Below are 27,829 nucleotides of genomic sequence, written 5' to 3'. Positions count from 1 at the left end.
GGCACATGCCACCATGCTTGGCCAACTTTTTTTTTTTTATTTTTTGTAGAGATGGGATCTCCCTATGTTGCCCAGGCTGGTTTCAAACTCCTAGGCACAAGCGATCCTCCCACCTCAGCCTCCCAAAGTGCTGGGACTATAGGTGTGAGCCACTGCACGCCTGGCCTGAATTGGCTTTTAAGGAAACTGCCTTGTAGAAAGAGAATAGAGCATGAGCTGGTAGAGGTGGGGGTCAGATGAGGAGCCTCAGGAATCCCTGCCAAAGGCAGTGCAGGAAGAGGAAAAACTGCCTAGATAGGAGGAGCCACACGGTAGAGTGCTTTGGAGGCTGTGGGCAAGTATGACCAGGGTCGGGTGGTAACCCTGCATATGCAGCTGTGCCTGACATGTATATGGTGGGATTAGGTGGGAAGAGTGAGCACTTAGCACAATATAACTGGTACGAGCTTTCACACATGTGACTGTGATTGTGGCAGCTACCACAGGAAAGCCAGGCCTTTTTCAAACAGGCTGTCTGAGTGAGACTCCTAAGCAGGGCCTACTCTCATGTCTCCGTACCAGGCTTCAGAGTCTTTTCTCCCCTAGACTTGTCTATCGTCGGCCTGGGATGCCCTTGCAGGCCCCAGGATTATTGCAGTGGGTCCTCTGTGTTCTATGCCCAGTGTGCCAGCCACCGCTACCACACAGAGCCTCTGCTTCCCTGATCAATCACCCGAGCCCATGGGTCATTCAATCCACAAACATTTACTGAGCTCTGCTCTGGGCCAGGCCCTGTGCCAAACTCTGGGGACTCTGTGGTCAATGTGTGTAGAGGAAAGCCAGATGGCCCACTTTTCTCTGGAACCACCCCCCTTCCCCATGGCTTCCTCCAGGGTTTTCTGAGACTCTGCCAGCCCACATTGGTTTCTCCTTCTGGGAGCCCCCAGACCACTGACCCCTCCCACCAAACACACACATGCACGTTCAAGTTCCCATGCTTTTGTATGTGATAGATGGGAGTTTTGTGTGTGAGAACACTTGCTTTGTATTCTTTTGATTGCAATAAATTTGAAATTGCAAGGCAAAGATAGAGTTCGGAGGGGTTCATTCTTATTTTACTACCTCTTATTTCTAGGGGGGTGGATCACCTGAGATCAGGAGTTCAAGATCTGCCTGGCCAACATGGTGAAACCCCATCTCTACTAAAAATACAAAAAATTAGCTGGGTGTGGTCGCTCAGGCCTGTAATCCCAGCTACTCAGGAGGCTGAGTCAGGAGAATTGCTTGAACCTGGGAGGCGGAGGTTGCAGTGAGCCAATATCACACCACTGCACTCCAGCCTGGGCAACAAGAGTGAAATTTTGTCTCAAAAAAAAAAAAAAAAAAGCAAGTAGGCCTGATTTCTGGACAGAGAAGTTTTTAACATGGGATGAATAGATATGAGCTTGGTGTTTCTTTCTCCCACAAAATAGACAATAGGCATTGTTTTTTAATTCCACTGACTTCCCATTAGAAAGGTATTAAGGGGTCCCAGGCAGGGTTTCCCTGGAAGTCTCAAACAGGAGGCTCTGGGATGCCTCATACACTGGGATGTTTCTGGGGCCAGTCCAGTCCCCTGAGCACAGCAGATGTTCAGCGAATTCATGCATGCATTTAGTGTCTGCATAGTGATGCAGACATTGGGTGATCTTGCCAACTGCATTGTTGGCCTGTATCTCTCTTCCTGTGCCTAGAGCAGGGCTGAGTGTGAAGTAGACCCTTAGCCATCTTTGTGGGCTAAAGATGTGTCCAGGCAGCCCCTAAGGGCAGGCTGAGTGCTGAGTCTGTCATCAGTATTGGGTCTGATGACTGGTCAGGAACTTGAGGTTTCTGAGTCAGAGTCCTGGCTTCTGCCCTGTTTGGGGCAGGACTATGGGAAGTGGCTTGCTTCCTCCCTAGTCACAAAGGCTTGCAGTTTTCTCTTAGTTTATCTTGACTTCCAGATTGCAGCAAAATTTTGACGAGAGCTGACAAGCACAGCATTGTCGCCTTGGTAAAAGGCTGTAGTAGTAGGATTTGCAGTAGCTGGAACCTGGGAAAAACTGGCTCAGCTTTATGTAATGACTTCAGTCTCCTGATTTGAGCTTCCTAGCTTTAGGAGCTGACCTGGGTCAGAACACTGTGATGCTACACAACCCAAAGTTGTGTCATGTGGGGTCCTAATGCAGGTGTCTGTAAGCCTGGGGCTGGCTGGGGAGCAGGAGCCTCCGTGACTTGGGCTGCATCAGAACTCCTGGGCTATACTTGAGAGCCATGGTACTCCCAGAAGACGAGGTTGGGAAATGTGAAGAGGGCTGGCACTGGGGCCAAAGCTCCTTAGAAGTCTGTGGAAAGGTGGCTGAGAATTTACCTGGCCAGTTAGACGTTCCCTCAGAAAGCTGAGCCTAGTAGGGGAACACATGGAGATACCTGGTTGGCCTAGAACACTCTTAAAAGGTGCCCCAGTCACTGTAGACTGGAAAGGCCAGGAAGGTCTTAGTGCAGGAATGCACTGTGACTTCTCAGAGAAATGTCAATGTCTTGGGTTCTTCTGGTGTCCCAGGCCAGGGTCATCTGGAGAGTCTAGGAGATCATAGGGGGAGCTCCTCAAGGAGCTGCTGACCTAGGTCTTGGCTCTGGGTAGTGACTCTGGCCTGGCCACCTGCCTGCCTTCTCTTCCCTCCCTCTACTTCTCTTGGCTCCCAGCATGAGCTCCCACCTGTCCTAGCTCCCCTAGGAATTTCCTGCTGATGAGCTATTACCCAAGTCTGATGACTAAGTAGGAAAAAAGACATTTTTTCCTTCCAAAAACTGCAAGAGGAATAAGAAACAGAAAAGAAAACTTTACCTTCAACAAAAATAACAAACACCTGTAACCTGAAATACAACAAACAAATAATGATTTTTTTTTTTTTTTGAGACAGAGTCTCGTTCTGTTGCCTAGGCTGGAGTGCAGTGGTGCAATCTCAGCTCACTGCAAGCTCCGCCTCCCGGGTTCACGCCATCCTCCTTCCCCAGCCTCCCAAGTAGCTGGGATTACAGGCGCATGCCGCCATGCCTGGCTAATTTTTTGTGTTTTTAGTAGAGATGGGGTTTCACTGTGTTAGCCAGGATGGTTTCGATCTCCTGACCTTGTGATCTGCCCGCCTCGGCCTTCCAAAGTGCTGGGATTAAAGGCGTGAGCCACCGCGCCCGGCCAAATAATGATTTTTCAAGTCCAGGATCAAAATCAGTCCAGGATGGAGGATTTTCGAGGGACACTTGTCAGAGTCCAGAGGGCCAAAACAAATAATGATCTATTGGACTGGTTAGCAAAGCCAACATATGCGGACAAGCTTAGGGAGTATCTTTGAGCCCTGTGTGATGCCAAGGAGTTACTAGGGAGGTGGAATTACCCAAGGAATTGAGCAGGGTGTGGCAGGTGAGGGGAAAACTATGGGTTGCCAGCAGTTCAGACAATAGAAAAACAGGAAATTCAAAATAGGTATAATTGGTATCTCTGGAGAAGAGAACAAAACAAATGGAACACAAAAATATTCAAAGATATAATGGAAGAAAACTTTCCCCCTGAAATAAAAGAACACATAAATCTTTCGTTTGAAAGGCCAGGGGCCAGGCACGGTGGCTCACACCTGTAATCCCAGCACTTTGGGAGGCCAAGGCAGGCAGATCACCTGAGGTCAGGAGTTTCAGACCAGCCTGACCAACATGGAGAAACCCCGTCTCTACTGAAAATACAAAAACTACCTGGGCATGGTGGCACATGCCTATAATCCCAGCTACTTGGGAGGCTGAGGCAGGAGAATTGCTTGAACCTGGGAGGCAGAGATGGCAGTGAGTAGAGATAGTGCCATTGCACTCCAGACTGGGCAACAAGAGTGAAACTCCATCTAAAGAAAAAAACAAACAAAAAAAAACAAACAAAAAAAGAAAGGCCAGACTGAATTTTAGGAAAAACACACATATTCAACCCAAAAACATATCTTGGTGATGTCACTCAATTCCAAAGAGAAAAAAATAGTTCTATTGCATCCAAAGGGGAAAAGTTTATATATACATATATATATATGTGTGTATATATATACACATATATATATACACACGTATATATATATATATATACATATATATGTGTGTATATATATACATATATATGTATATATATATATATATATATAGAGAGAGAGAGAGAGAGAGAAAGGCTGGCCCAGAGCTCTCCACAGTAATAATCAACAACAGAAAACAGAGGGGCTAGCTATATCTCTGAAGTCCTCAGGGAGAGAAAGTGAAAACCCAGAATTTATATCCAGCCAACCTGTTGTTCAAGTTTTTTTATTATTATTATTATTTTTTGAGGCAGAGTTTTTGCTCTGTTGCCCAGGCAGGAGTGGAGTGGTGCAGTCTCGGCTCACTGCAACCTCTGCCTCCTGGGTTCAAGCAATTCTCCTGCCTCAACCTCCCAAGTAGCTGGGACTACAGGTGTGTGCCACTAGGACTGGCTAATTTTGTGTGTGTGTGTGTGTGGTTTTGGTAGAGACGGGGTTTCTCCATGTTGGCCAGGCTGGTCTCAAACTCCTGACCTCAAGTGATCCGCCTGCCTTGGCCTCCCAAAGTGCTGGGATTACAGGTGTGAGCCCCCATGCCCAGCTGTAGTTCAAGTGTAAAGGTCATGAAGATGTGTTCAGACATTCAAGAACTCAGGAAACATGGTTTCTATGAGTTCTTTTTAAATGAATGAATGAATAAAAACTTCTAGAGATAAATTCCCTAAGACATACATGGAGATGCTGTGATTAAAGGAGTAGTAACCTCACCACTACTTACTTGCCCTCAGATGAGCCATCATTCACACAGTGCTTGTCACCAGCACCATGGTGCAAGAGACATTCAGTCTTTTTTTTTTTTTTTTTTTTGTGAGACGGAGTCTCACTCTGTCGCCCAGGCTGGAGTGCAGTGGCGTGATCTCGGCTCACTGCAAGCTCTCCCTCCCAGGTTCACACCATTCTCCTGCCTCAGCCTCCCAAGTAGGTGGGACTACAGGCGCCCACCACCACGCCCGGCGAATTTTTTGTATTTTTAGTAGAGACGGGGTTTCACCGTGTTAGCCAGGATGGTCTTGATCTCCTGGCCTCGTGATCCACCCGCCTTGGCCTCCCAAAGTGCTGGGATTACAGGCGTGAGCCACCACGCCCAGCCGACATTCAGTCTTTAAAGTTATACTGAGCTCATGGCATTTGACACGTCAGCTGACTGGTGGCCACATATAGCTCTTGCTATTCTGGAAAAGCCATGGGATAGAGGTAAAAATGGGACTGAGGGGAAGATCAAAGGTAAACGCCACATGAACCACTACTGTATACCCACTGGTCTCTTTCTAGAATTTGGCCTGAGGTGGGCTTGGTGCGATTCTTAGTGAGACACTACAAGAATATGGATGTCACTTGAGGCAGGTCTAAGGGTTTGGTTTTGTTCTACATCATGGATGACAAGCCCATGGCCTTTGTGCTTAATTGGTGGTAACAATCTTTCCCATGAATCCTTCCCAAACCCACCTCCCAGGCAGTCACTACCAATTTATTGGGGTTAAAGGAAAGTTACCCTTATTTCCCATCCTTGCTCTGGATTCTGGAGACTAGCTGGTCCCAGAGGAAACCAAAAGCAAATCAATTTACCCTGAAAGATGTTCTCAATCTAGCAGACCCACTCAGGCCACAGGGCTGGGGATTGAGGTCCCCAAGGTTTACTCTTGTGGCATTTGTGGCCTGGCTTCCCCTTGCTCTCAGACTCCTGGTGGTCTTCCTGTCTGATGCTGGCAGCTTCTTCTAGCCTATGTTTAATGGCAGCAAGTCTTGTTCCTACCAGTCCCTCTTGTCACATTCTCTCCTTGCTTACCCACCTGCAGTCTCATGCCGGACTCTTTCTCTCAGCAACATCACAGCAGTCAGAGCTCACTGCCTTAAACATGTTCTCTTCTGGCCCAAACAGGCTGGCCTGGACCAAATTGAGCCTTGTTATTTGGCCACAGGAAGAGTCCTACCTGCCAGACATTTCTGAGTGGAAAGGATGAGTGGAGGTGGCAGGTACCTGGTAACACTGATGGTTCCTTCATGTGGGTTTGTCTGCTCAGGGATGTTGAGTGCATGTCTGCCCAAGTGCATCAGTATATACCTGGCGTCACCAGGCCACCATGGTGCTTTGTCCCCAGCTCTACCAAGGACCTAGCTCTCTGGGTTACTCTGGGGTCTTTTGGGTCTTGGAAACTTACCATCAGAGTGGGACTACAACTTAAAGGGGCTGGGAAGTTAGGAAGAGAAGATGTCAGCCTCAAGGGAGCTCTGCCTATGGCATGACCTCTCACCCTGCCCAGGAACCCTGGGTGTGGTACCTTCCCTCTCCAGCCAGCAGACAGCACCTTAGAGGCTTTGAGTCCATGATGCCATCTTCTTGGGCAATCACAGGCTCTTTCTGTGGCTGTGGCTGCGTGTTATGGAGATCCTTACCTTTATGCTATTGCTGTCAGCACTGCAAATTCTTTTTGGCCCCTAGGACAATCAGGAAGCTGATGAGGCCAGCCCTTGATGGCTGGGGGCCTCCCTGTCACTGACCTAAGTACACTTTCCATGGAGCCTGGTGGAGGGTAGGACTGAATCTGGTCTGGGAAACCAAGAGACTATTTTAAGGACTGGAGATTGAGAGTTTAAGAATTTTCTTAGCAGTGGCCTCAACTAGGACACATATGCCAAGGGGTTGAGGGATACGGGAGGGACAAGGCAGAACATATGGAAATTTCTGTTTACATTTATTGTCTATCTCATCTTTTAAAACTTTTCCATTTGGGGAGGTGGGTTTTATAAAAAATATGCATTTATATAATTGGTAGATGAATATTCATATGTTGGAGATGCTGAAACATGTTTTATTGTTAGAGGCACATGATTAAAAAGGCAGGAGGCCACTGGCTTGAAGGCTGGGCAGGCCAGGATATGTTTTCTTGTGCAAAAACTGGAATTTTTTTCTAAGCCTAAACTTTCTAGATTCTCATATCCATTCCTGAGAGAGAAGCTCTAGGACACTGGACCTGGCCCCAGTACCCACTGCTCCACAGCCTCTGCTTTGCTGCCTGGGTGCACAGGAACCACTGGGGTGGCCCAGTAGTCTTTCCTGCCCTGGAACTCAAAGGAGAGGGTCCTCCCACAGCATCTGCCCATCCGTAATTGCCCATTACAGAAAGGTCAGCCATGAATTTATCAAAACCTCTTTTGAAGCTGTGGGGCTCTTCTGGCCACTCTGACTTAGAGAAACAGTTTCTTTAAGTTCACTCCCCTCCTGGTGAACAAAGACAGCCATTTATTAATGGGAAACATTTCTTTCAAATCCTCAACTGAAGGCGGTGGGGGGCATGCTCTGGAATGCTGCCTTGTGGGGCCCAGTTTGGTTTTCCCTCTGGCGCCTGCACTGGCTCCATGCCTGGCAGCTTTTCCATCTGGTCTGAATCAGCCTGGTCAGGCCCTCCTTCCCACTGTGCACCAGGGCAGCCACATCTCTCCTGGTGGTTCTGCCATTATGGACGTCACTGGTGTCTGAAGCATTTTTTAGTCACTGACGCTTGCTGGCCTTGTGCCTTTCTGGGGGCTTCTGACAGAGGGGAGCCCAGCCTCTCACCAGTGCAATCGGGATTATGTCTCCCAGCAGTGGTCATGGGTTGGGACAGGAGGCCACAGGGTACTAAGGATTGGTGGGGGAGAGGCTAACTGAATTTTCTCTGTTCCCCTTCCCAGCAGCCCTCCTGTGGCCAGGGGGCTCCTTCCTGCCTTGGCAAACAGCTCTGAGTTAAGATTGTTTCTGATCAGCTAATAGCCTTAAATGCTGAAAGGAAGAAAAGCTGGTAGAAATCTGGCTGTTTCTACATTGTTTACCTTTCTTGGCCATCTTAAAAATATATTTGTCCCAATACCTAATGCATGTGGGGCTTAAAACCTAGATGACGGGTTGATAGGTGTAGCAAACCACCATGGCACATGTATACCTATATAACAAATCTGCAGGTTCTGCACATGTGTCCCAGAACTTAAAGTAAAATTAAAAAATAAAATACATTTTATATATATATATATATATATATATATATATATATAATTTGTCCCTAGGTAAGGCATTTCTAGTCTTCCCTGTTTGGCTCCTAGCCACTCCTTCATCTCTCTGCCCTTCTTGTCTCCTGTATCTCCTTTATGGCGGCACCCCTCTCCCCTCCTTGCTTACACACCCTTACCCTGGCCCTCCCCAGCAATAGGACTCCCATGGCTGCTGGGAGGAGCACTGGCCTCAAGGGGCCTCTGTGCTGATGAGGCCACATCCACAAGACCAAGTCTTCCTTGGGGTGGGCTGGGTCCTGCCTGTGGACACCTCCCTCTCTTTTTCCTCATTCCCTTCTTTCTCTTGCCCAACAGCCTTATTTTAGTGGAGACCTTTGTGTCTCTTAAGAAGAGCCTCCTGGAGGGCTTACCTCTTCCCTCCTGAGGAGGCCTTGGACGGGTGTAGTCACTGTGGCTCTCATGGAATGTGTGTTCAGGTGTGTGGCACAGACAGTTATGACCCCTGGAGCTCCTGCCACAGTGGGCCCTTGTGTTCAGCTGGAGAAGGAACCGGCCCCTCCCAAGCTGGACTGGTTTGGGACAGGGCTTGGGCATATATGGTGTGTGGCACTCATGGGTGTAGCCTTTCTTCCTGTGACTTCTTGGCTTTCATATATGTAGACTCATCATGGCATGGGGCATTGTTGAGTGCTCCTCCTCATGGGAACTTCTATAATCCTGTGGGGTCATTCTCTTTTTTCTCCTTTCTCTGACTTCTCTGGTTCTGACATCTCCTCTACTCCTACAAACTTTGGTCCTCCCCACAAAGCTTTCTTGGACCACTGCTCTCTGGGTGATTTCTAGCCTGAGAATTGTCTGTGAACAAGACCTGCAACTATCCCAGATAAAACTATCTACACTTATCTGAATTGAACTGAAGCTGTGACCCATCTCTTAATGTCTCTTACCCCCTACCCCCACCTCAACACAACCAAACCAAACCCAAACTTGTGATTTTGTGATTTCACTTCCCATTTCTCACCCACTAATTGACTTCTCTCCCTGGATTCCTCATCTCAATTAAAAGGAACACTCCTCTCTGGAGCCAAAGCCAGAATACCCGCTGCTGTACCTTCCCTTCCTCTTGCCACACAGACTATCTCCTGGGCCAGTGCCTTATTCTCACTGGTTTCCCTACCTCATCATCTTCTTCTCCTTGAAGAGACCCTAAACATTCCCCTATATGAAAACCTTACAATATCTGCTCATTTTAGCTTTTAGCTTCCCAATTAGCTCAGGTAGTTCAACACACACTATCACACGATTGCTGGGAGCTGTTCTAGGTGCTGGGAGCAGCAATGACTTACGTCTTCCAAGCTTACCCTGCATAGCTACTCAGACTGACCATGCTCTGCTGTGTCTCTGGGTCTTCGTGCATGCTGTTGCCTCTGCCTAGCATGCCCTGTCACCTTGGCATGAACAGCCCATCTTTTAAGACCCAGTTTAAATGTCTTCTCATTCTCAAAGACTTCTGCTTCTGTCCATCACTGGACCATGCAGCAGTGTGTCTTGCAGGGATTTGTTTGCACATCTGTCTCTACTCTAGATCAGAGGCTCTTGGAGGACTGGACTCCTATATGAATCATTTAAAAAAAAATTTTAATTAAATATTAAATGACTGTTTATAAAGAATATAAGAATACCTATACAACATGTATAAGATGTGAAGAATAGCAATATGAACACCTGTGGACCCACCTTCCATTGAAGAGATATCATTCCTTTATACCATCAATACCTATTATAGGGCCTGGAACTAATCCAGGGGTCAGTAAATGTGAATGCCTGAATGAGTGAATGAATATCTATTGTTGGAGTCATTTTCTCTCTGAGTCTCTCAGCGTTACTAGTTAAGTCCCAGGTGAATGGTGTCATGGCCCTAGCCCAGCCCCACTCTGTGAGCTCATTCTACTGTTCACACATTGTTCTGGTCATTGTGCATGTGCTTATTGAGTGTCCATTCAATGCCAAGCGTGGCGCTGGGTCCTAAGGATATAGTGGGGAGCAAAATGGTGAAACCTCTTCCCAGGGAGCTTCCATGTAAGCAGCTCTTCAGAAAAAATAATCCAAAGAACCCAAACTGCAATGCTTTCTTCCCCCTCTACAGCTACCCTAGAAAGGCAGTGTGGGATGTGGTTAAGGACATGGACTGGTGGTCTAGATATTGGAATCCCAGTTCCACCATTTGCAAGTCATGGTGGCTTTGTATGTTACTTAACTTTTATGTGTGGCAGTTTTCTCATCTGTAAAATGGGCAAAATAGATCCTACCCAGTGAATTTGCTGTGAGGCTTAAAGCAGTTACTATGTGACAGGTGGCTCATGGTGAGGGCTTGGTCAGCATTACCACAATTATTGTCAGCAGAGCCTTCTATGGTACGGCTGGGGGTGTAGCCAACTGCTATAGGGAGGAACTTTGGGTATTGTTCCTGAAGTTCTCTCCTGCATGAAGTCAGACCCAGAGAAGGGCCGAGTGTCGTGCCAGGCACTTGCCGTGTTTCCTCAGCTTTAAAACTTTGGGGCCACATTTTACTGCTCTGAGTCATTTAGTGCTTACAGTCAACCCATTCAGGAAATAAATATTGAGCATCCAGTTTGTGCCAGGCACTGTGGTAGGCCCTGGGACACAGCTGTGAGGAAAGCACATGGAGACCGTGCCCACACAGAACTGGCAGTTTAATGCAGGGATCCCAGAGGATATACAAAAGCAATAAATTTGTTATATGATGGGTCAGAAGGTGCTTAGTGCCACAGAGAACAAAGAGGCAGGGGAGACAAGCGCAGTTTTAAATAGAGTCAGGGTAAGTGTCCCTGAAAGGATGCCACCAGAGCAAAGACTTGAGAGGGAGCAAGTGTCTGCAGAAAGAACAGCAAATCCGAGGCGGGCGGATCACAAGGTCAGGAGTTCAAGACCAACCTGGCCAATATGGTGAAACCTCGTGTCTACTAAAAATACAAAAATTAGCCCGGCATGGTGGCGCATGTCTGTAGTCCCAGCTACTTGGGAGGCTGAGACAGAAGAATTGCTTGAACCCGGGAGGCGGAGGTTGCCATGAGCTGAGATTGCAGCACTGTACTCCAGCCTGGGCGACAGAGTGAGACTCCATCTCAAAAACAAAACAAAACTAAAGAAAAAAAAAACAAGAAAAAAAAAACAAAGAACAGCAAATCCAATGGCCAAATGCACATGTCAGGAGTGGGCCTGGCATAAGGGAGGTGGAATCAGGGAGAGGGTAATCAGAGATGAGGCCAGAGGGAAAGGGGCAAAATTTCATGGGGCCTTATGGACCATTATAAGACTTTTGGCTTTTCCTTTGGGAGGGAAAGGAAGCCAGTGCAGGGCTTAAGCAAAACAGAGAAGTGGCCTGACTTGTGTATTTAAAGCCTTTTCCTGGGGCTGGGCTTGGTGGCTCATGCCTGTAATCCCAGCACTTTGGGAGGCCGAGGTGGGCGGATCACTTGAGGTTAGGAGTTCAAGACCAGCCTGGCCAACATGGCAAAACTCCGACTCTACTAAAAATACAAAAAATTAGCCAAGCGTGCTGGTGTGCATCTGTAGTCCCAGATACATTGCAGTGAGCCGAGGTTGCACCACTGTGCTCCAGCCTGGGCAACAGAAGGAGACTCTCACAAAAAAAAAAAAAAAAAAAAAGCCTTATCCTGGCAACTGAGAATGGCTCAAACCAGGTGGGGTGAGGAGGAGGGAGTAGGTAGTAGTGGCCAGCTTCAGAAACCAACAAGATATACTGCTGGATTGACTTAGGATGAGACAGGAAGGGAGGCAGAGACGGCACCAAGGGGGAGACTAGGAGGCCCACATTTAGGGGGAAGATCAGGGGCTCAGCTTGGGTGTGTCAAGGTGGAGATGCCTACAGGGCATCTCTGTGAAGATGTGGAGTTGGCAGTTAGACAGGTAAGAGTTCAGAGCAGAGTTCTGGGCCAGAGATAGACATTTGGTGGGTATCAGTGGAAAGTGGATTTAAAGCCCTGAGACTGGGTAAGTCTTGAGACTTAGGGATTGTGAGTACTCACAGAAGCACGTTTGTGTAAAGACTGAGCCCTGGGTCTCTCCAGTGTAAGGAGTGGGGTTCTGGGGTTGGCAGATGAGGAAGAACCTGCAGAAGAGATTAGAAAGGTGTGGCCAGGCAGGAGGAGGAAATTCAGGAGAAGGTGGTATTCCCAAAGGCAAATAGAGAACTTATTTCAGGAAGAAGGGAGCGATCACCCAGGATCAAGTGCTGCTGGTGGTCAAATGAGATGAGGAACTGAGATGTGACTGTCGGATTTGATGATGTGGAGATCCCTACTGACTGTGACCTGAGGAATGTCTGTGGAGTGATGGGCAAAAGCCAGGTTGGAGGGGTAGGTTGAGAGGGAGAGAGGAGAGGAGTGGGAGGTAGTGAGTGGAGGCAGTTCTTTTATTATTTATTTTAGAGACAGAGTCTTGCTCTGTCACTCAGGCTGGAGCACAGTAGCGTCATCCTAGCTCACCGTAACCTTGATCTCCTGGGCTCAAGAGATCCTTCTGCCTCAGTCTCCCAAGTTGGGATTACAGGTGCAAGTCACCTTGCCAGGCAAGTGGAGATAATTATTTTAAGGAGTTTTGCTGTAAAGGAGAGGAGAGAAATGGGGCAGTAGCTGAAGGAGTAGTGGAGCAAAGTACTGCTGCTTCTACTTTTTTGTTGTTTAGGATGGGAGAAGCTTGTTTGTATGATAATTGAAATGATCCAATAGAGAGGGGGAAATGGATGATGAAGGAGAGGGGAGAATTTGTGAAGGTGAGAAGTGGGCCTTGGGATCAGGAGGCAGGTGAACACTGGGGGACAGGAGTAGGGAGGCTGAGGTTGTGCAGGTTTCTTCTGGTGGGTCCTACTGTTTTTGTGAGATGGTCAGCAGGTCATCAGTGGCAGTTAAGAGACAAAAGGAGGTGTTTGGAAGCTTGAAGATCAAGGAGAGTATATAAGGAAGCATCTAGGAAGACGGGAGAATACAAAGACCGTGGACATATATTGCGATCTCCAGGTGTCATGATGGCTACCATGAGGCGTATGGGCGCACATCAATGCTGGGAACACTGCCCTTACATGCAGACTTTGCTGGGTGCAGAAGACATTGCTTGTTTATTCACTGTCACCACAGCTGAGTTTAGAACCCTAAATGTCTCCAGAAAGACTACATTGTGATACAACATTGATTTAAAAAGTCACTGTATATATAGATTGCCTGCTACTTATTGGGCAACACAAATACAATAGAAATGGCTACATTTCTCAGAAGGCTTGCACAGCCTGGAGAGGGGGCCACAGCCCATTCACATGTTGTAAAAGGCTCTCAGTAGCTTCTGATTTGCTTTCAAGGGCTGCCTTTAAACTCCAGTCCCAAATAATTTATGTAAAAAATGAAACTATTAATTTGGACAAGTGGGAAATATTTCTTTAGGATACCTAGAAATTAGTATACTGAAAGGGCCTAGAGAAGCCCAGGTTCCCAGTGTGGGCCACAGATGCTGTGGCCACCACCATGCTAGGCTTCACAGCTGGTGGCAAAGATGGCCCTGAGGGGTTGGACTCAAACTCTGGTTGTCTTGCTGAAGAAGAAATTGGTGGGTCTGTGACTGGATGGTTAGGTCTATGCCACTGATGGTTGATGACAGGAATGTTAAACACTATTTAATAGTGTTTCTTTTTTTTAGGAGAGTCTTTATTAGACCAAGGATATGTTTCTCTACCCGCCAGTTCCTCAGAAGGGAGGAAGGATTGCAGAGTATCTTGGGGTGGGTGTCCCCAGGCAGGCTCCTCATCTTCCCCCTGAAATGGCTTGTCCTAAGATGCCCTACCAGTTGGCTCTTAAATCTTTTTGGCAAGCAGATAGCCTTCAGATGGGGGCAGCAAACTTAGAATCTTCTCCTGGGGCACTGAGGCAGCAGCTACCAGGGCAGTCTCCTGCACAGGCTGGGCCTCCACACTGCTCTCAGCAAGTCAGCCCTGTTTCCTGAGTGCCAGCATTCACCCCAATGAGTACAGACTAAAGCAGGGAGAGAATTTCACGGAAGCAGTATAAAGCATTGCCTTTGGCTTTTTGTGCTTATCCTCTTTCAAACTGGAAAAGAGGAAAATTGCAGAGATGAACTTAAGTTGGGTCAAAGGAGAAGGAATATATGATTGACATTTAGCCTGACAGTTTGCTTTCTACCTCATGGAACTACCCAACACTGTTGGCTCCTCTGCAGCCAGATTGGGATGGAGGCGAGGGTTAGATGCATTGGACCTCACTCAGTGGTTCCTCAAGGCTGGATCCTGGAACTCCAACCCCACCCAGCTTCACACTAATGGAAAAGTAACACTTTATCCCAACTTGGTAGATTTGGTCTGGCATCAGGCTTGCCAGAGGGCTACCAGAAGGAAGGTTCCTTTGTGTAGAGGCAGGCCCCTGGTACAGGAGATGGCATTAACTAGGCATTGCAGTATCCCCCATCCCCAGCAATCTAGGGTCAGCCTCTGAAGGGGTTCAAGGCAGGATATAACAGATTGGCCAGTATAGTATCTCAGTATAGTAACTTGGGCTCATGTTGGAATCACCTAGGGAGGAAAAAATACTAATGCCGGGGTCTTGCCTTCACAGATTTTTATGTAATTCGACTGGGGTGCAGTCTGGGAGTCGGAATTTTAAAAATCGCCCTAGGTATTTCTTTCTTTTCTTTTTTTTTGAAATGGAGTCTCGCTCTGTTGCCCAGGCTGGAGTGCAGTGGCACAGTCTTGGCTCACTGCAAGCTCCACCTCCTGGGTTCACGCCATTCTTCTGCCTCAGCCTCCCAAGTAGCTGGGCCTATAGGCGCCCACCACCACACCTGGCTAATTTTTTGTATTTTTAGTAGAGACGGGGTTTCACTATGTTAGCCAGGATGGTTTCGATCTCCTGACCTCTTGATGTGCACACCTTGGCCTCCCAAAGTGTGGGGATTCCAGGTGTGAGCCACTGCACCCAGTCCTTTTTTTTTTTTTTTTTTTCTAAGACAGGGTCTCACTCTGTTGCCCAGGCTGGAGTGCAGTGGCACGATCTCTGCCCACTGCAACCTCTGCCTCCTGGGTTCAAGTGATTCTCCTGCCTCAGCCTCCCGTGTAGCTGGGATTACAGGTGTGTGCCACCAAGCTCGGCTAATTTTTGTATTTTTAGTAGAGATGGTGTTTCACCATGTTGGGCAGGCTGGTCTTGAACTTCTGACCTCAAGTGATCTGCCTGCCTTGGCCTCCCAAAGTGCTGGGATTACAGGCTTGAGCCACCACACCTCGCCCATCTCAGGTATTTCTAAATGTAGGTTTAGAATCTTGGTACTCAAAGCATGGGCCTCAGACCAGAGTATTGGCATTACCTTAGAGCTTCTTACAAGGCAGGCCCTACTCAGATCTACTGAATCGGAGTCTGCACTTTATCAGAATGTGAGAGGACATGTTTTGATCCTGCCTCGTGCCCTGGTGCCAAGGGTTCAAGTTGGAGATGCTTGTCAAGGCTCAGCACAGGACACAGCAAATGAGGGCCATGATGATTCTTCTGGGCAGGAGGAAGAGGGTGGTGATGGGGCTTGGCAGGGTCACCTAGCTTGGTAGAGACCTCCGCAAGCTGCTTCTCTAAGCTGTATCTCTAACTGTCATTTTCAATGTCATTTCAGCACTTCCCGGAGACTGGACCCCAAGGAACCCCTGGGTAGCCAGAGAGCAGCTTCCCCAACTCTGAAGCAGGCTTCTGCTACCACTCCTGGCCATGAGAGCCCCCAGGAGACAAGGGCACAGGGACCAGCAGGCCAGGAGGCTGATGGTCCCCGCAGGACACTGCAGGTAGACAGCAGGACACAGAGATCAGGGCGGTCCCCCTCAGTGTCACCGGACAGAGGCAGCACTCCCACATCACCCTACTCCGTCCCTCAGATCGCCCCCCTTCCCAGCAGCACGCTGTGTCCCATATGCAAGACTTCGGACCTCACGTCGACCCCCAGCCAGCCAAACTTCAACACCTGCACCCAGTGTCACAACAAGGTCTGCAACCAGTGTGGGTTCAACCCCAACCCTCATCTCACCCAGGTAACCACCTCTGCGCCGGCTCCCCACTCACCTGCCACCTCATTACCATGCCTCCCCTTGTTCCCTTCCCTTCTTTCACCAACTCTCTTTTCCTGGTCATTTCCCTTGACCACCAGCATTTGTGTCCTTCTGCAGGGATGTGTCCTGGTTCCAAGATGTGGCAGCAAAGAACAGGGCCTGGCGCCAGATCTCCCAAGGGATTTCTGCATCCCCTGAAAGCTTGGGTGGAGTCTGAGAGTAGAAGATACTTTCTAACCTGGTCCAAGTTTGGTCTGGAAAAATGGCCTTTGAGAGGACCAAAGACAATCTTAAGAACAATTTTTCCCAATGGAACTCATTTTGAGTGGGCCATGAGCAGCTATAGGACATAGTGGGAGGCAAATTTCCCTGACCTAGGCCAGGAGGCCTCTCTCTTTGACAGCAGGCCCTAGATGGGGATGCTGGTGAGGCGAGAAAGGTTTCAGGGGAGGCAGGAAACTGCCTTCCAGCTGGGCTCTGGGAAGCACCTCTTCTTGGCTTTAGTTCTAGTCAGCTGGGGACCTGAGGTGGTGGGGCAGCTACCCCATTCCTAAAGAAATGACCTTGGGGTAAAGAACCAGGCTGGGAACCAAGCATTCACCAAGGATGACAGTGTGCTACACTCACCAAGAGGCTCTTGTAGGACTATTTCTGTGAGTTTGGCTTCTTTTTCGCCCGAGAGGACAAGAGGACTCTGGGTCCACAGCCCCAGCCTGGCTTTGTTCAGGATGCTTTGAATGACTGTGGGATGTCTCACCAAATGAGTCGGGGCCATCGCTTTAAAATGAAGAGAGTAGGTCTGCTGATTTCCTCCTACTCCTCTGGGAGTAGAAGCCTCTGTTTCTCTCCACAAGAATCTGTCTTTGGATAGGATGGAGAGAGGCTGGCTGCAGGCACAGGCATGGCTGCCTCTGGGATTAACAGCAGCTGGGGCCGTTTGGACCATGTGGGAGGGAGCTGAGTGAGAATAATTGTTCACAGGTCAGGGTCTATATATGCCATGAGGTGCTGTGGGTGTGGGATGTGTGGTTTGTGAGAGGTAAGTGTGAGATTCTGAGGAAGGAGCTGTCGGTGTGGGGAGATGACTCAGTGCTTTTGGAGTTGCTCCTGGAGTGTGGGGGCTTCCTGAGGAGGCGTGCACGCTCGTGATTATTGCATCTGTGATTAGAAACAGGCCATCCTGCACTGTTCAGTTAGGTAAGCGCTTGCTGTTCAGAATTTGGAACAATACGATTAAGGCCAGGGAAGCTCACCTGTGTGTTTCTGCCAGTGAGAAGCCAGAAGCCCCTCACAGGAACAGGGAGTCTTGGCAGGTGGACTGTACTGCTATGGGACATCCCCTCCTCATGCTGGCCTTGCCCCTCTGGGTTCTAACGCCCTTGAGATGCAGCACAGCACCTGGACAACTCCGGGTGAGGTGGGTGGGGATAAAGAAGAGCCACACATGGTGGCCCCAAGCTCCTGGTGGGCATCCCATTCCTCACCAAACCATGGCCCCTGCCTATAGGCTCTCCAAGCCCAGGACCTTCAATGAGGTGGGAAGGGAACCAGCCTTTGGCTGTGCCTGGAAAAACAGCAGAGTAGGAAGACCTTGGAGACACTCAGTCCATCTGCCTCATTGTGCTGGGAGGAAGCTGAGGCTCAGGGCCAGGAGAAGATGGGGCCTCACACTTACTTCAGATCCATAGTGTTTGGTGAAGAGTGGGTCTCAGCCAAATACTTCAAACAAATGCTGGGCCGGACAAATGAAATGTTTCTTTGCTGTGAGATTCCTCAGGACTTTCAGTGTCCTGAGGGGCATCACAGAGTTCCAGGACAGGGCTATGGTTGGCAGCCTTTCCCAGACTTGCTTTCACAAAGTATCTTAGGAGCTGCTGTTCCATGGCACCCAGTTTGGGAATTGCTGACCTGGTCCCTTCTCCAAGTTCACACATGGTGAATACCCTTTTCTGCTGGGGTTTTCAGGTAGAACCTTTGCTTCTCCAGAGTTGGCTTTCAGTGGTGTTCTTGTCAAGGAAAAATAACCCTTGGTACATCTTCCTGAGGGGTGGCAAAGCATAATTCTTGAAACAGTGCAGTTGCTCTTTGTCACTTTGCTAAGAGCAGGTTCACCTTCCTGGTCATGCTTCCATGTGATGAGAAAACAGGTTTGCAGGCTTTGCTCACACACCTGCTGTTAGATCTGTCCTAGTCAGACTACATCTGTCCTGGCCACTTCTAACTTGATGTTATGTCAGTCAAGAAGGCTGGGATTGCCCTGGTGTCTCTGGGCTGAACTCCTGCCTGGCCCGAGATTCTGGGCATGTTGTAAGGGGCTGGTTCTGAAGTTAGGTGTCTGGGTGATGGGGTCAGAGAGAGTGACCTTTTCCAGGAAACTCACTTTCTTTTTCAGTTCCTCACTTCCCAGGAGTGGCCCAATCAGAGTAGAAAAAGGTAGAGGTACTGCCAGTCCCAGCGCAGATGCACTGCAGACACTGGCCACTGGAGAGTGTCCTGGGGACCCTGTGTGGGCTGGGGAGTATGCCTGGAGCTTCTAGTATAGTCATGCTGAGCCTGGTTGAGGAGGTCCGGCAGCCTGGGTGCTGTGTCCAGGGCGTGTCGGCAGGATGCGTTGTTCCTCAGCTTCCCAGTGGACAGAGGGATATAGCAGTCCCAGAGAAGGACGTGGGCCACACAAGTGACATGGAGGCTTTCAGGGTGTCTCCAAGACGACTAGTGAAACTGTGCTTGGAACTTTGAAATGTGACCACAGAAAATGGAACTTTGTTCATGTGTGTCACTAATAGAGACTCACTGGCTGGTTTGGAACTCAAGCTGCTGTGTAGATCTGGAGTGTGATTGAACAGTTGTGCCGAATGGCTGCATGAGGACAAATGCACAGAAAGGAGGGAAAGAACTTGGCCCCACTGGGCAGTGGTCACCAGGACTTGGTGTTTTTGTTTTTGTGTATGATGGCATCAGTCAGAGTTATTACTTTAGCTGAGTGCTGCAGAAACAGCAGATGAGATCTGGAGATGGGAATTACACACAGTCAACTCCCTTTGGCTAGAAGCAGTGTCTGAGATCTGGAATCACTGTTTTTCTGGCCAGCGGACCCAAGTTTCCCCTGTCAGCCCTAGGCTGCTGGAGGGCTACTACACTCACACAGACAGACATGGTATTCACCATCCTGCCCATCCAGCAGAGAGCAGGAGGCCTGCCCATGTAGTTTGCTGGGTTTCTGAGTGCCTAGAGCATGTTGAGACTGCATGGAAATTGGGGAAGGAGCTCAGAGCACAGTCCCTTAGGAAGTCTTGGCTTATTCTGGGTTGTTCTGGAGCAAAAGAGCTGTGGACCTAGACCAGTGGCTTGGTCTCCAGCTTTCCCCCAGGGATTTGCAGCCTCATTTTCCCCATCCATAGTCCATTTTGCTAAGGCTGAAGCTGGTTCAGAACAAATAGGGCAGTCCCAGATACTCTTCTTGGTGGAGGCCATTTCTTTCCGGATTTCCCCAGTCCTGGTAGCTCAGGGCAAGCGAGTAATTCAACCTGTCCGAAACCACAGAGAAAGACTGGGTGTTTCTGTTTGAGGCCTGAACATTTCTCACTACCCGCAAGAGACCCTCCCTCTGACAATGCACTGATGCCAGGGGGCCAGAGGTGTTAGCATTCAGTCCTCACTGATAAAGAGAAGGCAGGAAGACCATTCTCCTTTTCTCTCTGTAGATGTGGGGTTTTGGACAAATACTTGAATTTCCTGAATGTCAGATTTCTCTGAAGGAAAAGCAGGAGTCCAGGGATTGGCATCAGTGGCTTTGCTAATGCCCATGCCTGCTCAGGCCTGCGAGTCCACCTCTTCATTCTTCAGTGACTTACATGTGGGCCTGCCACCCCTTTCTGCACCAGAAGGGTGGCCCGTGTTGCCCTTGTTAGGCTTCTATTCTGACAGTTGGGGGTGGGAGACAATGCATGGGCCTGAGCCTGCTAAGTAGAAGATGGGAAGATGCAGTTGGGGTGGGCAGTGGGGATGGGAGTGAGTTGCTGGGGAATATGAACTGTGGCCTGGGGCAGGCATAGCCTGCTTCTATAGGCCTCTCAGGGACTTCCATACCCCACTCAGAGCAGCCCCAGAAGCACATCCTGGCCTGGAGCTCCTCCAGATGCCAGTCTGTCCTCATCCTCAGAGCAGCATCCCAGGAGTGACTGTGGTACAGAGGCAGGGTTGTCTGCATGCCCGAGCCTCCAGTCTGATCAGCAGAATCCTCCCAGAGCACCATCTAGAGTGAAGGGGCCCACCCTCTGCCCCTGTGGTGAGCAGCAGGGCTGCCACCCCATCCCCAGCCTTCCAGGCCAAGGTGGTCCATCTGCCTCCCACCACCCTTGCTCTAGTGAGAATTACTTAAAAGCCTCTCTAGGAAAACTACAGAGGAGTAAGCATGGTCTTCCCTCACCCATTCCAAGGTCTGGACTTTGCTGAGGCCAAGCCAAGGATGTTTAACCCATACCATCCCCAACTCCTACCCAAATGGCAAGCCATGAGCCTACGCAGTTTCCCAGGGTGGGCGGCATGGAGAAGGGAGGGAGACAGTGCAGTGGCTCCGAGCCTCTCTCTCCCCTGCCTGCCTCCCACTGCTTTCCGGCAAGGGCCAGGGCTCCAGATGGCTCGGGGGTGGTGCTGTGAGTTCAGCACAGATCCCTCTGCTGTAGCCAGCAGCCTTGTCTCATTCCCTCTGCTCCCTCCTGGCCACACTGCCATCTGGGCCAGAGAGGAATGAGGAGCAGGTTTCAGGACATGGGACCAGCAGTGTCCTGAGGGGAGGTAAAGGTGTCTTCCTCTTCCCTGGGCCCGGGAGGGTGTCCGCCCAGTCTTCCAACGCTCACTTCCAAACAAAATGGAAGTGGCAGGCCCTCCAGGAGGCCTTTCTCCCACCAAATAGCTAGTCCTTGGGCAGTTTGCTTTAGAGTGGGCAGTTTGCTTTAGAGTAGCCACTTTGACCTAAACAGTCTCCAAGTCAATAGAGAAATGCTCTCCAAACTTCAGTCACTCTGGAGCAGCCAGCCCTGTTGCTTAGTACATGCCCCGAAGTGGTCCATGTTCCCAGAAGACAGGACCTTCGGCCTACTTACTTGCTTGGACCACTGCAGGGTGGAGGCCACAGCCACTGGGGCCATGAGGAGACAACAGGCATGGAATTCTACCTTTTAGTTATGGAAGAGGGCCATAAGTTAAGCTAAGAATGAATATAAAATTAATTCAGATCTGAAAATAAGAAATTTTACTCCTAAAACACTTGTTTTCATATCTAAGGGCAAAGGAAACAGAATAAAAAGAAAATGCAGTAAAAATGGCAGAGAAAAAGAGAAATCCATAAATAAAGTAGGAGTGGGAAGAAGTGGAAGAAGGCACAAGAAGAGGAGGCAGGAAAGGGAGGTGATGGAAGGAGAGCCAGAGGCAGGAAGAGGCAGGGACCAGGAAATCTTGGTAAAGTTCCCAGTTGCTGGCTGGTAACCTGTCGGTTTTGCTGCTTCTACTCTTTATTTTGCTCAGCCTTTGGCCTGGACAGGCATGTTTAACCTACTGAGTCAGAGGGCAGCCCTCTCCCTTCTTCCTGTCCTTGCCTCCCTCCACAGTGCTTTTCAGTCCTATTGATGGCCGGGAACTGTCCCAGACACTGGAGAAACAGGTAGAAATGAAGCAGATGTGCTTCCCAGCTCTGTGAAGCCTTCAGGCCAGTGCAGGAGGCACCACTGCCACCAAGAACCACACAAGCAAACACACAATCACATCTGGGGTCAAGGAGGGGAGAGCTATGGGGGGTGCTGTTGGTACGATGCTGAGACAAGATTCCTGGGGGTAGCTGGGCAGGTGGCTCTCACCTGTAATCCCAACACTTTGAGCAGCTGAGGTGGGCAGATCACTTGAGCCCAGGAGTTCAAGACTAGTCTGGGCAACATGGCGAAACCCCATCTCTACAAAAAAAATACATGGTGCAAAGATACATGGTGTTGCATGCCTGTAGTCCCAAGTATTTGGGAGGCTGAGGTGAGAAGATCACTTGAGCCTGGGAAGATCTAGTCTGCATGAGCCATGATCATGCCACTGCCCTCCAGCCAGGATGACAGAGTAAGACCCTGTCTCAAAAAAAAAAAAAAAAAAAAAATTATTGGGGGCTTCTCCAAAGAGAGAGCATTAGGCTGTAGAATGTAAGAGCTGCTGGATGGGAGGCAGTTGGAAAAAGAGGAGGCCTGAGGGGATGTGCTTGGTCCATGTGAGGGTTCAGGAGCAAAGGTCCAGGACAGCTGTACCACAGGACAGGACCAGAAGGCATGCAGGTCCTGCTGGGCTTGCTGGGGTCTCCTGATGCACTCCCAAGGTTTGGGAAGGTGGCAGTAGGAAGGTCAGGTGTGCATTTAAAACACCCCTCTGATGCAATCTCAAGGGTCCTTCAAATAGCAAAAATAACTGTGAAAAAGAAGAGCAAAGCTGAAGAACTCACACTTCCTGATTTCAAAACTTACTACAAAGTTACAGTAATCAAAACAGTGTGGTACTGGCATAAAGAGAGACATATAGACCAATAGAGTAGAATACATAGCCCAGAAATAAACCCTCACATATATGGTCAGATGATTTTTGATAAGAGTGCCAAGACCATTCAGTAGGGAAAGAACAATCTTTTCAACAAATAGTGTTGGGAAAACTGGATATCTACATGCAAAAAAATGAAGTTGGACCTTTTCCTTACATCATATACAAAAATTAACTCAAAATAGATGAAATACCTAAACATAAGAGCTAAAACTATAAAACTCTTAGAAGACAACATAGGGGATAAGCTTCACAACATTGGATTTGGCAGTGGTTTCTTGGATATGACACCAACAGCACAGGCAACAAAAGAAAAAATAGACAAAATAGATTTCATGAAAATTTAAAAATTTTTTATATCTAAAGGCACTATTAACAGAGTAAAAAGGCAACCCACAGAATGGGAGAAAATACTTGCTAATTATATATTTGATAAGAGATTGATATCCAGAATATACAGAGAAGTCTTACAACTCAACAACAAAAATAAACAAACAAAAACCCAATTAAAAATGGGCAAAGAGGCCAGGCGCAGTGGCTCACGCCTGTAATTCCAGGACTTTGAGTTTGAGACCAGCTTGGGCAACATGGTGAAGCTCCATCTCTACTAAAAATAAAAAAATTAGCCGGACGTGGTGGTGGGCACCTGTGCTCCCAGCTGCTTGGGTGGCTGAGGCAGGAGAATCGCTTGAGCCCAGGAGGCGGAGGTTGCAGTGAATTAAGATCGCACTACTGGGTGACAGAGCCAGACTGTGTCTGAAAAAAAAAGTGGGGGGGAGCAAAGAGGAGTCAGGTGTGGTGACACATACCTGTCTTCCCAGCTACTTGAGAGGCTAAGGTGGGAGGGTATCTTGAGCCTAGGAGTTTGAGACCAGCCTAGGCAAATAGCTAGAACCTGTCTCTGAAAAACAAAATGGGCAAAGGACTTGAAGAAACATTTCTCCAAGGAAGATATACAAATGGCCAATAACTCCCCAAAAGATACTCAACATAGGTCGGCTGTGGTGGCTCACACCTGTAATCCCAGCACTTTGGGAGGCTGAGGCGGGTGGATCACCTGAGGTCAAGAGTTCGAGACTGGCCAACATGGAGAAACTCTGTCTCTACTGAAAATACAAAAGTTAGCTGGGTGTGGTGGTGGGCACCTGTAATCCTAGCTGCCCAGGAGGCTGAGGCAGGAGAATCGCTTGAACCTGGGAGGTGGAGATTGCAGTGAGCCGAGATCACGCCACTGCACTCCAGCCTGGGCAACTGAGCGAGACTCTGTCTCAAAAAAAAAAAAAAAAAAGAAAAAAAGAAAAGATACTCAACATGACTAATCATTAGAGAAATTCAAATTGAAACTACGGTGAGATACCATCTCATACTCGTTAAGGATGGCTGCTATAAAAATAAATAAATAAATAAATGTTGGCAAGAATGTGGAGAAATTGGAACCCTTGTGCACTGTTTTTAGGAATGTAAAATGGTACAGCCACTCTGGAAAACAGTATGGCAGTTCCTCAAAAAATTATAAATAGAATTACCATATGATCCAACAATTCCACTTCTGGGTATACACTCAAATGAATTGAAAGGAAGGTCTTGAAGAAATATTTGTACGCCCATGTTCACAGCAGCATTTTTCACAATAGCTAAAATGTGAAAACAACCAACAGCCCATTGACAAATGAACAAATATGCAAAATATATGTATATACATACACACACACAACGGAATATCATTCAGCCTTAAAGAGGAAGGACAATCTGACACATGATACAACATGGACGAACCTTAAGGACATTATGCTAAGTGAAATAAGCCAGTCACAAAAAGACAAATATGAGGTGGTCAGAGTAGTCAAAGTCACAGAGACAGAAAGTAGAATGGTAGTTGTCAAGAGCTGGAGGAAGGGGGAAGCCGGGTGCAGTGGCTCATGCCTGTAATCCCAGCACTTTGGGAGGCCAAGGTGGGTGGATCACAAGGTCAGGAGATCGAGACCATCTTGGCCAACATGGTGAAACCCCGTCTCTACTAAAATACAAAAAAAAATTAGCCGGGCGTGTTGGCCCATGCCTGTAGTCCCAGCTACTTGGGAGGCTGAGGCAGGGGAATTGCTTGAACCCAGGAGGCGGAGGTTGTAGTGGGCCTAGATCGTGCCACTGCACTCCAGCCTGATGACAGAGCAAGACTCTGCCTTAAAAAAAAAAAAAAAAAGAGCTAGGGGAAGGGGGAATGGGGAGTTTCATGGGTACAGTTTCAGATTTGCAAGATGGAAAGAATTACAAAGATGAATGGTGGTGATCGTTGTACAGCATTATGAACATAATACCACTGACCTGTACACTTAAAAATGGTTAAGGTAGTAAATTTATGTATATTTTACCACAATAAAAACAATGCAAATTTTTTTTTTATTTGTTCATTTGAGACGGAGTCTCACTTTGTCACCCAGGCTCAAGTGCAGTGATGCAATCTTGGCTCACGGCAACCTCTACCTCCAGCCTCCCAAGTAGCTGGGATTACAGGCATGTGCCACCACACCTGGCTAAGTTTTGTATTTTTAGTAGAAATGGGGTTTCATCACATTGGCCAGGCTGGTCTCGAAATCCTGACCTCAAGTGATCCACACGCCTCACCCTCCCAAAGTGCTGGGATTACAGGCGTGAGCCACAGTGTCCGGTCAAAAATACTGCAAATTTAAAAAACCCTCTGGAAATAGACAGAGGTGATGGTTACACATTATGAATTATTAATGCCACTGAATTGTATACTTTAAGATGGTTAAAATGGCAATTTAATATTTATTTTAACACACACTATATATGTGTGTGCATATATATACATATACAATAAAACAGCACATACACATACACACACATGTATATACACCCCTCTCCCCCCAGCTGCTATGTGAAGAACAGCCTATAGGGGTAGCGGGTGGGCGCTGGGAGCCAGAGTGGCAGAGGGGGCTGAGGCTGAGGCTGGGGTAGTGGTGATGATGACTGCGAAGAGCCATGATAGATTCCTGGTGTGTTTGGGTGGCTAAACAGACAGAATTGGATTGGATGTGGAGGGTAGGAGATGGAGACAGGGAATTTTTCTGTTTGGGCCATTGCCAAGTTGAAGGTGCCTGACAAATCTAAGACCCTGGCATGAAGCAGGCAGGTTGGGATGGAGACTTTTGTTTCATATTCAAAAGCATATAGTGACATTTAAAGTGCCATAGGAGAGATGTGGACAGAGAGAAGAGGTATCAGGATCTGGGCTCCCCAGCACTGAGAAGAACCCAGCAAAGGTGGCTGGCAAGGATAAGCAAAGAAGAATAGAAAGGCCAGCAAGTGGAGGGCCATGGGATCCAGGAGGGGAGAATATCTGAGCAGTAGTGGGGAGTCAACTGCCAAGAGCCCATCACAGGAGCTCTTGATGCCTTGCTAGGTGGAGCAAAACAGAACAACCAGGTCGACAAGTCATTTTTACCCCCAACCTCATGTTATGAATATTTTCAAGCCTACAAAATTGTTGAAAGAATTATACAAGGAACACCCACAAAGCCACTATCTGGATTTATAATGAACCCCTCCTCTCCTGGCTTTATCACGTATCCATTCTACCATCTATTTGTTCTTCTGTCTGTCCATCCATCCATCCATCTTTTTGTTGAATGTCAAAGTACATTGCAGTGGGCCAGGCATGGTGGCTCACACCTGTAATACCAGCACTTTGAGAGGCGAAAGTGGGAGGATTGCTTGAGCCCAGGGATTCAAGAGCAGCCTGAGTAACATGGCGAAACCCTGTCTCTACCAAAAAAATACAAAAATTAGCTGGGTGTGGTGGCACCGTGCCTGTAGTCCCATCTACTCGGGAGGCTGAGGTGGGAGGATCACTTGTGTCTGGTAGGTGGAGGTTGCAGAGAGCCATGATCATGGCGCTGCACTTCAGAACTAGACCCTGTCTCAAAAAAAAAAAAAAAAAGTATATCGCTGATATCAGTATACTTCCCACTAAGCACTTCAAGCGTATCATTAACTAGAGTTCAGTATTTATTTAAGGTTTCTTTTTTTTAGCTAAAATTTACATATAATGCAATGTACAGCAATTAATTATTCCAGTCGGTGAGCTTTGAGAAGTGGTCTGCAGCTCAGCCCCATGTGGGTTGCAGGTCATCTGGAGTGACCATGGAAGTCATTTAGCGGGAGTTTAAGAGGCGAGGGCCAAGGACTTGCAGGCCAGGATAAAGGGGCCTGGAGGGAGGGCAGCAGAAGCCAGGAGGGGAAGCCGGGCATGAACCAAAGGGTCCTGGGGATTTTAAGGGGAAGTTGAGGCTAGTCCAAGGGTCCAGCCTCTCCTGGAGAGGGTTACTGGTGACTAAGAGGAGTGTGTATGGGGAGGGTGCAGGGGAGTTGGCTGGTCATGGATGGGGTGTGTTACAGGGTACACCGGATCATCCTGGGTGGGGAGGAGAGGCTGTCCAGAGCAGTGTGGGAGGAGTTAAGAGATATTGAGAGCAGAGAGACAGATGTGTCCAGGGATCAGCAAGGGGATGGATCCTCTCCCTTTCGTGGAGATCCAAGCCAGTGAGGTCTTCTAGCCCCAGGTGCGATTAGGTTCAGCCTCCACTCCCCAGATCCTGACCTCAGATGCTGGGCAGGTTCCCAAGACCTTCCTCAGGGCTCTGATAGATTGGCACAGGCCTTCCCTGGCTGGTCCAGCTCTGGATCAGTGTGACCCTGCCCACTGGGACCCTATGGTACCTGCTTCCTAAGCCTGAGGTCAGCTATCTGACAGTAAGGTACTAGATGGGGCAGGCAACATGTCTATTGCTGTACCAGCGTGAGTATCCAGGCTAGGCCTGACTCCCTCCCTCTCAGCTGCCACCTTAGCTGCCCTTCTGCACATTGGTCTGTCCTTGTTGTCCAGGGGGCGTGGGAAGGTATATTCCTCCTGCTGAGACCTGGCCAGTGACTCATAGCCCAGAAAGGCATATAGTCACACTGGCCAGTGGGGCCCTCCCAGGAACCTCTAGATTTGGCACCTGCAGGGAGGGCTCCTTTATGA

General features: G+C 48.5%; 1 protein-coding gene across 2 annotated transcripts in view; it reads left to right on the top strand.

Annotated features, from left to right (window-relative positions):
• Positions 1-27,829, top strand: part of BSN (bassoon presynaptic cytomatrix protein) — a 116,004-nt gene that overhangs the window by 53,543 nt on the left and 34,632 nt on the right. For both annotated transcript variants that reach the window (XM_054481598.2, XM_063661115.1), the window contains exon 2: positions 15,795-16,203. In XM_054481598.2, the coding sequence (XP_054337573.1) occupies positions 15,795-16,203 (409 nt within the window). The remainder of the gene's footprint in view (positions 1-15,794; positions 16,204-27,829) is intronic.

Source organism: Pongo pygmaeus, chromosome 2 (genome assembly GCF_028885625.2).
Source record: "Pongo pygmaeus isolate AG05252 chromosome 2, NHGRI_mPonPyg2-v2.0_pri, whole genome shotgun sequence".
Classification (NCBI taxonomy): Eukaryota; Metazoa; Chordata; class Mammalia; order Primates; family Hominidae; genus Pongo; species Pongo pygmaeus.
This window is presented reverse-complemented; position numbering and strand designations above follow the sequence as displayed.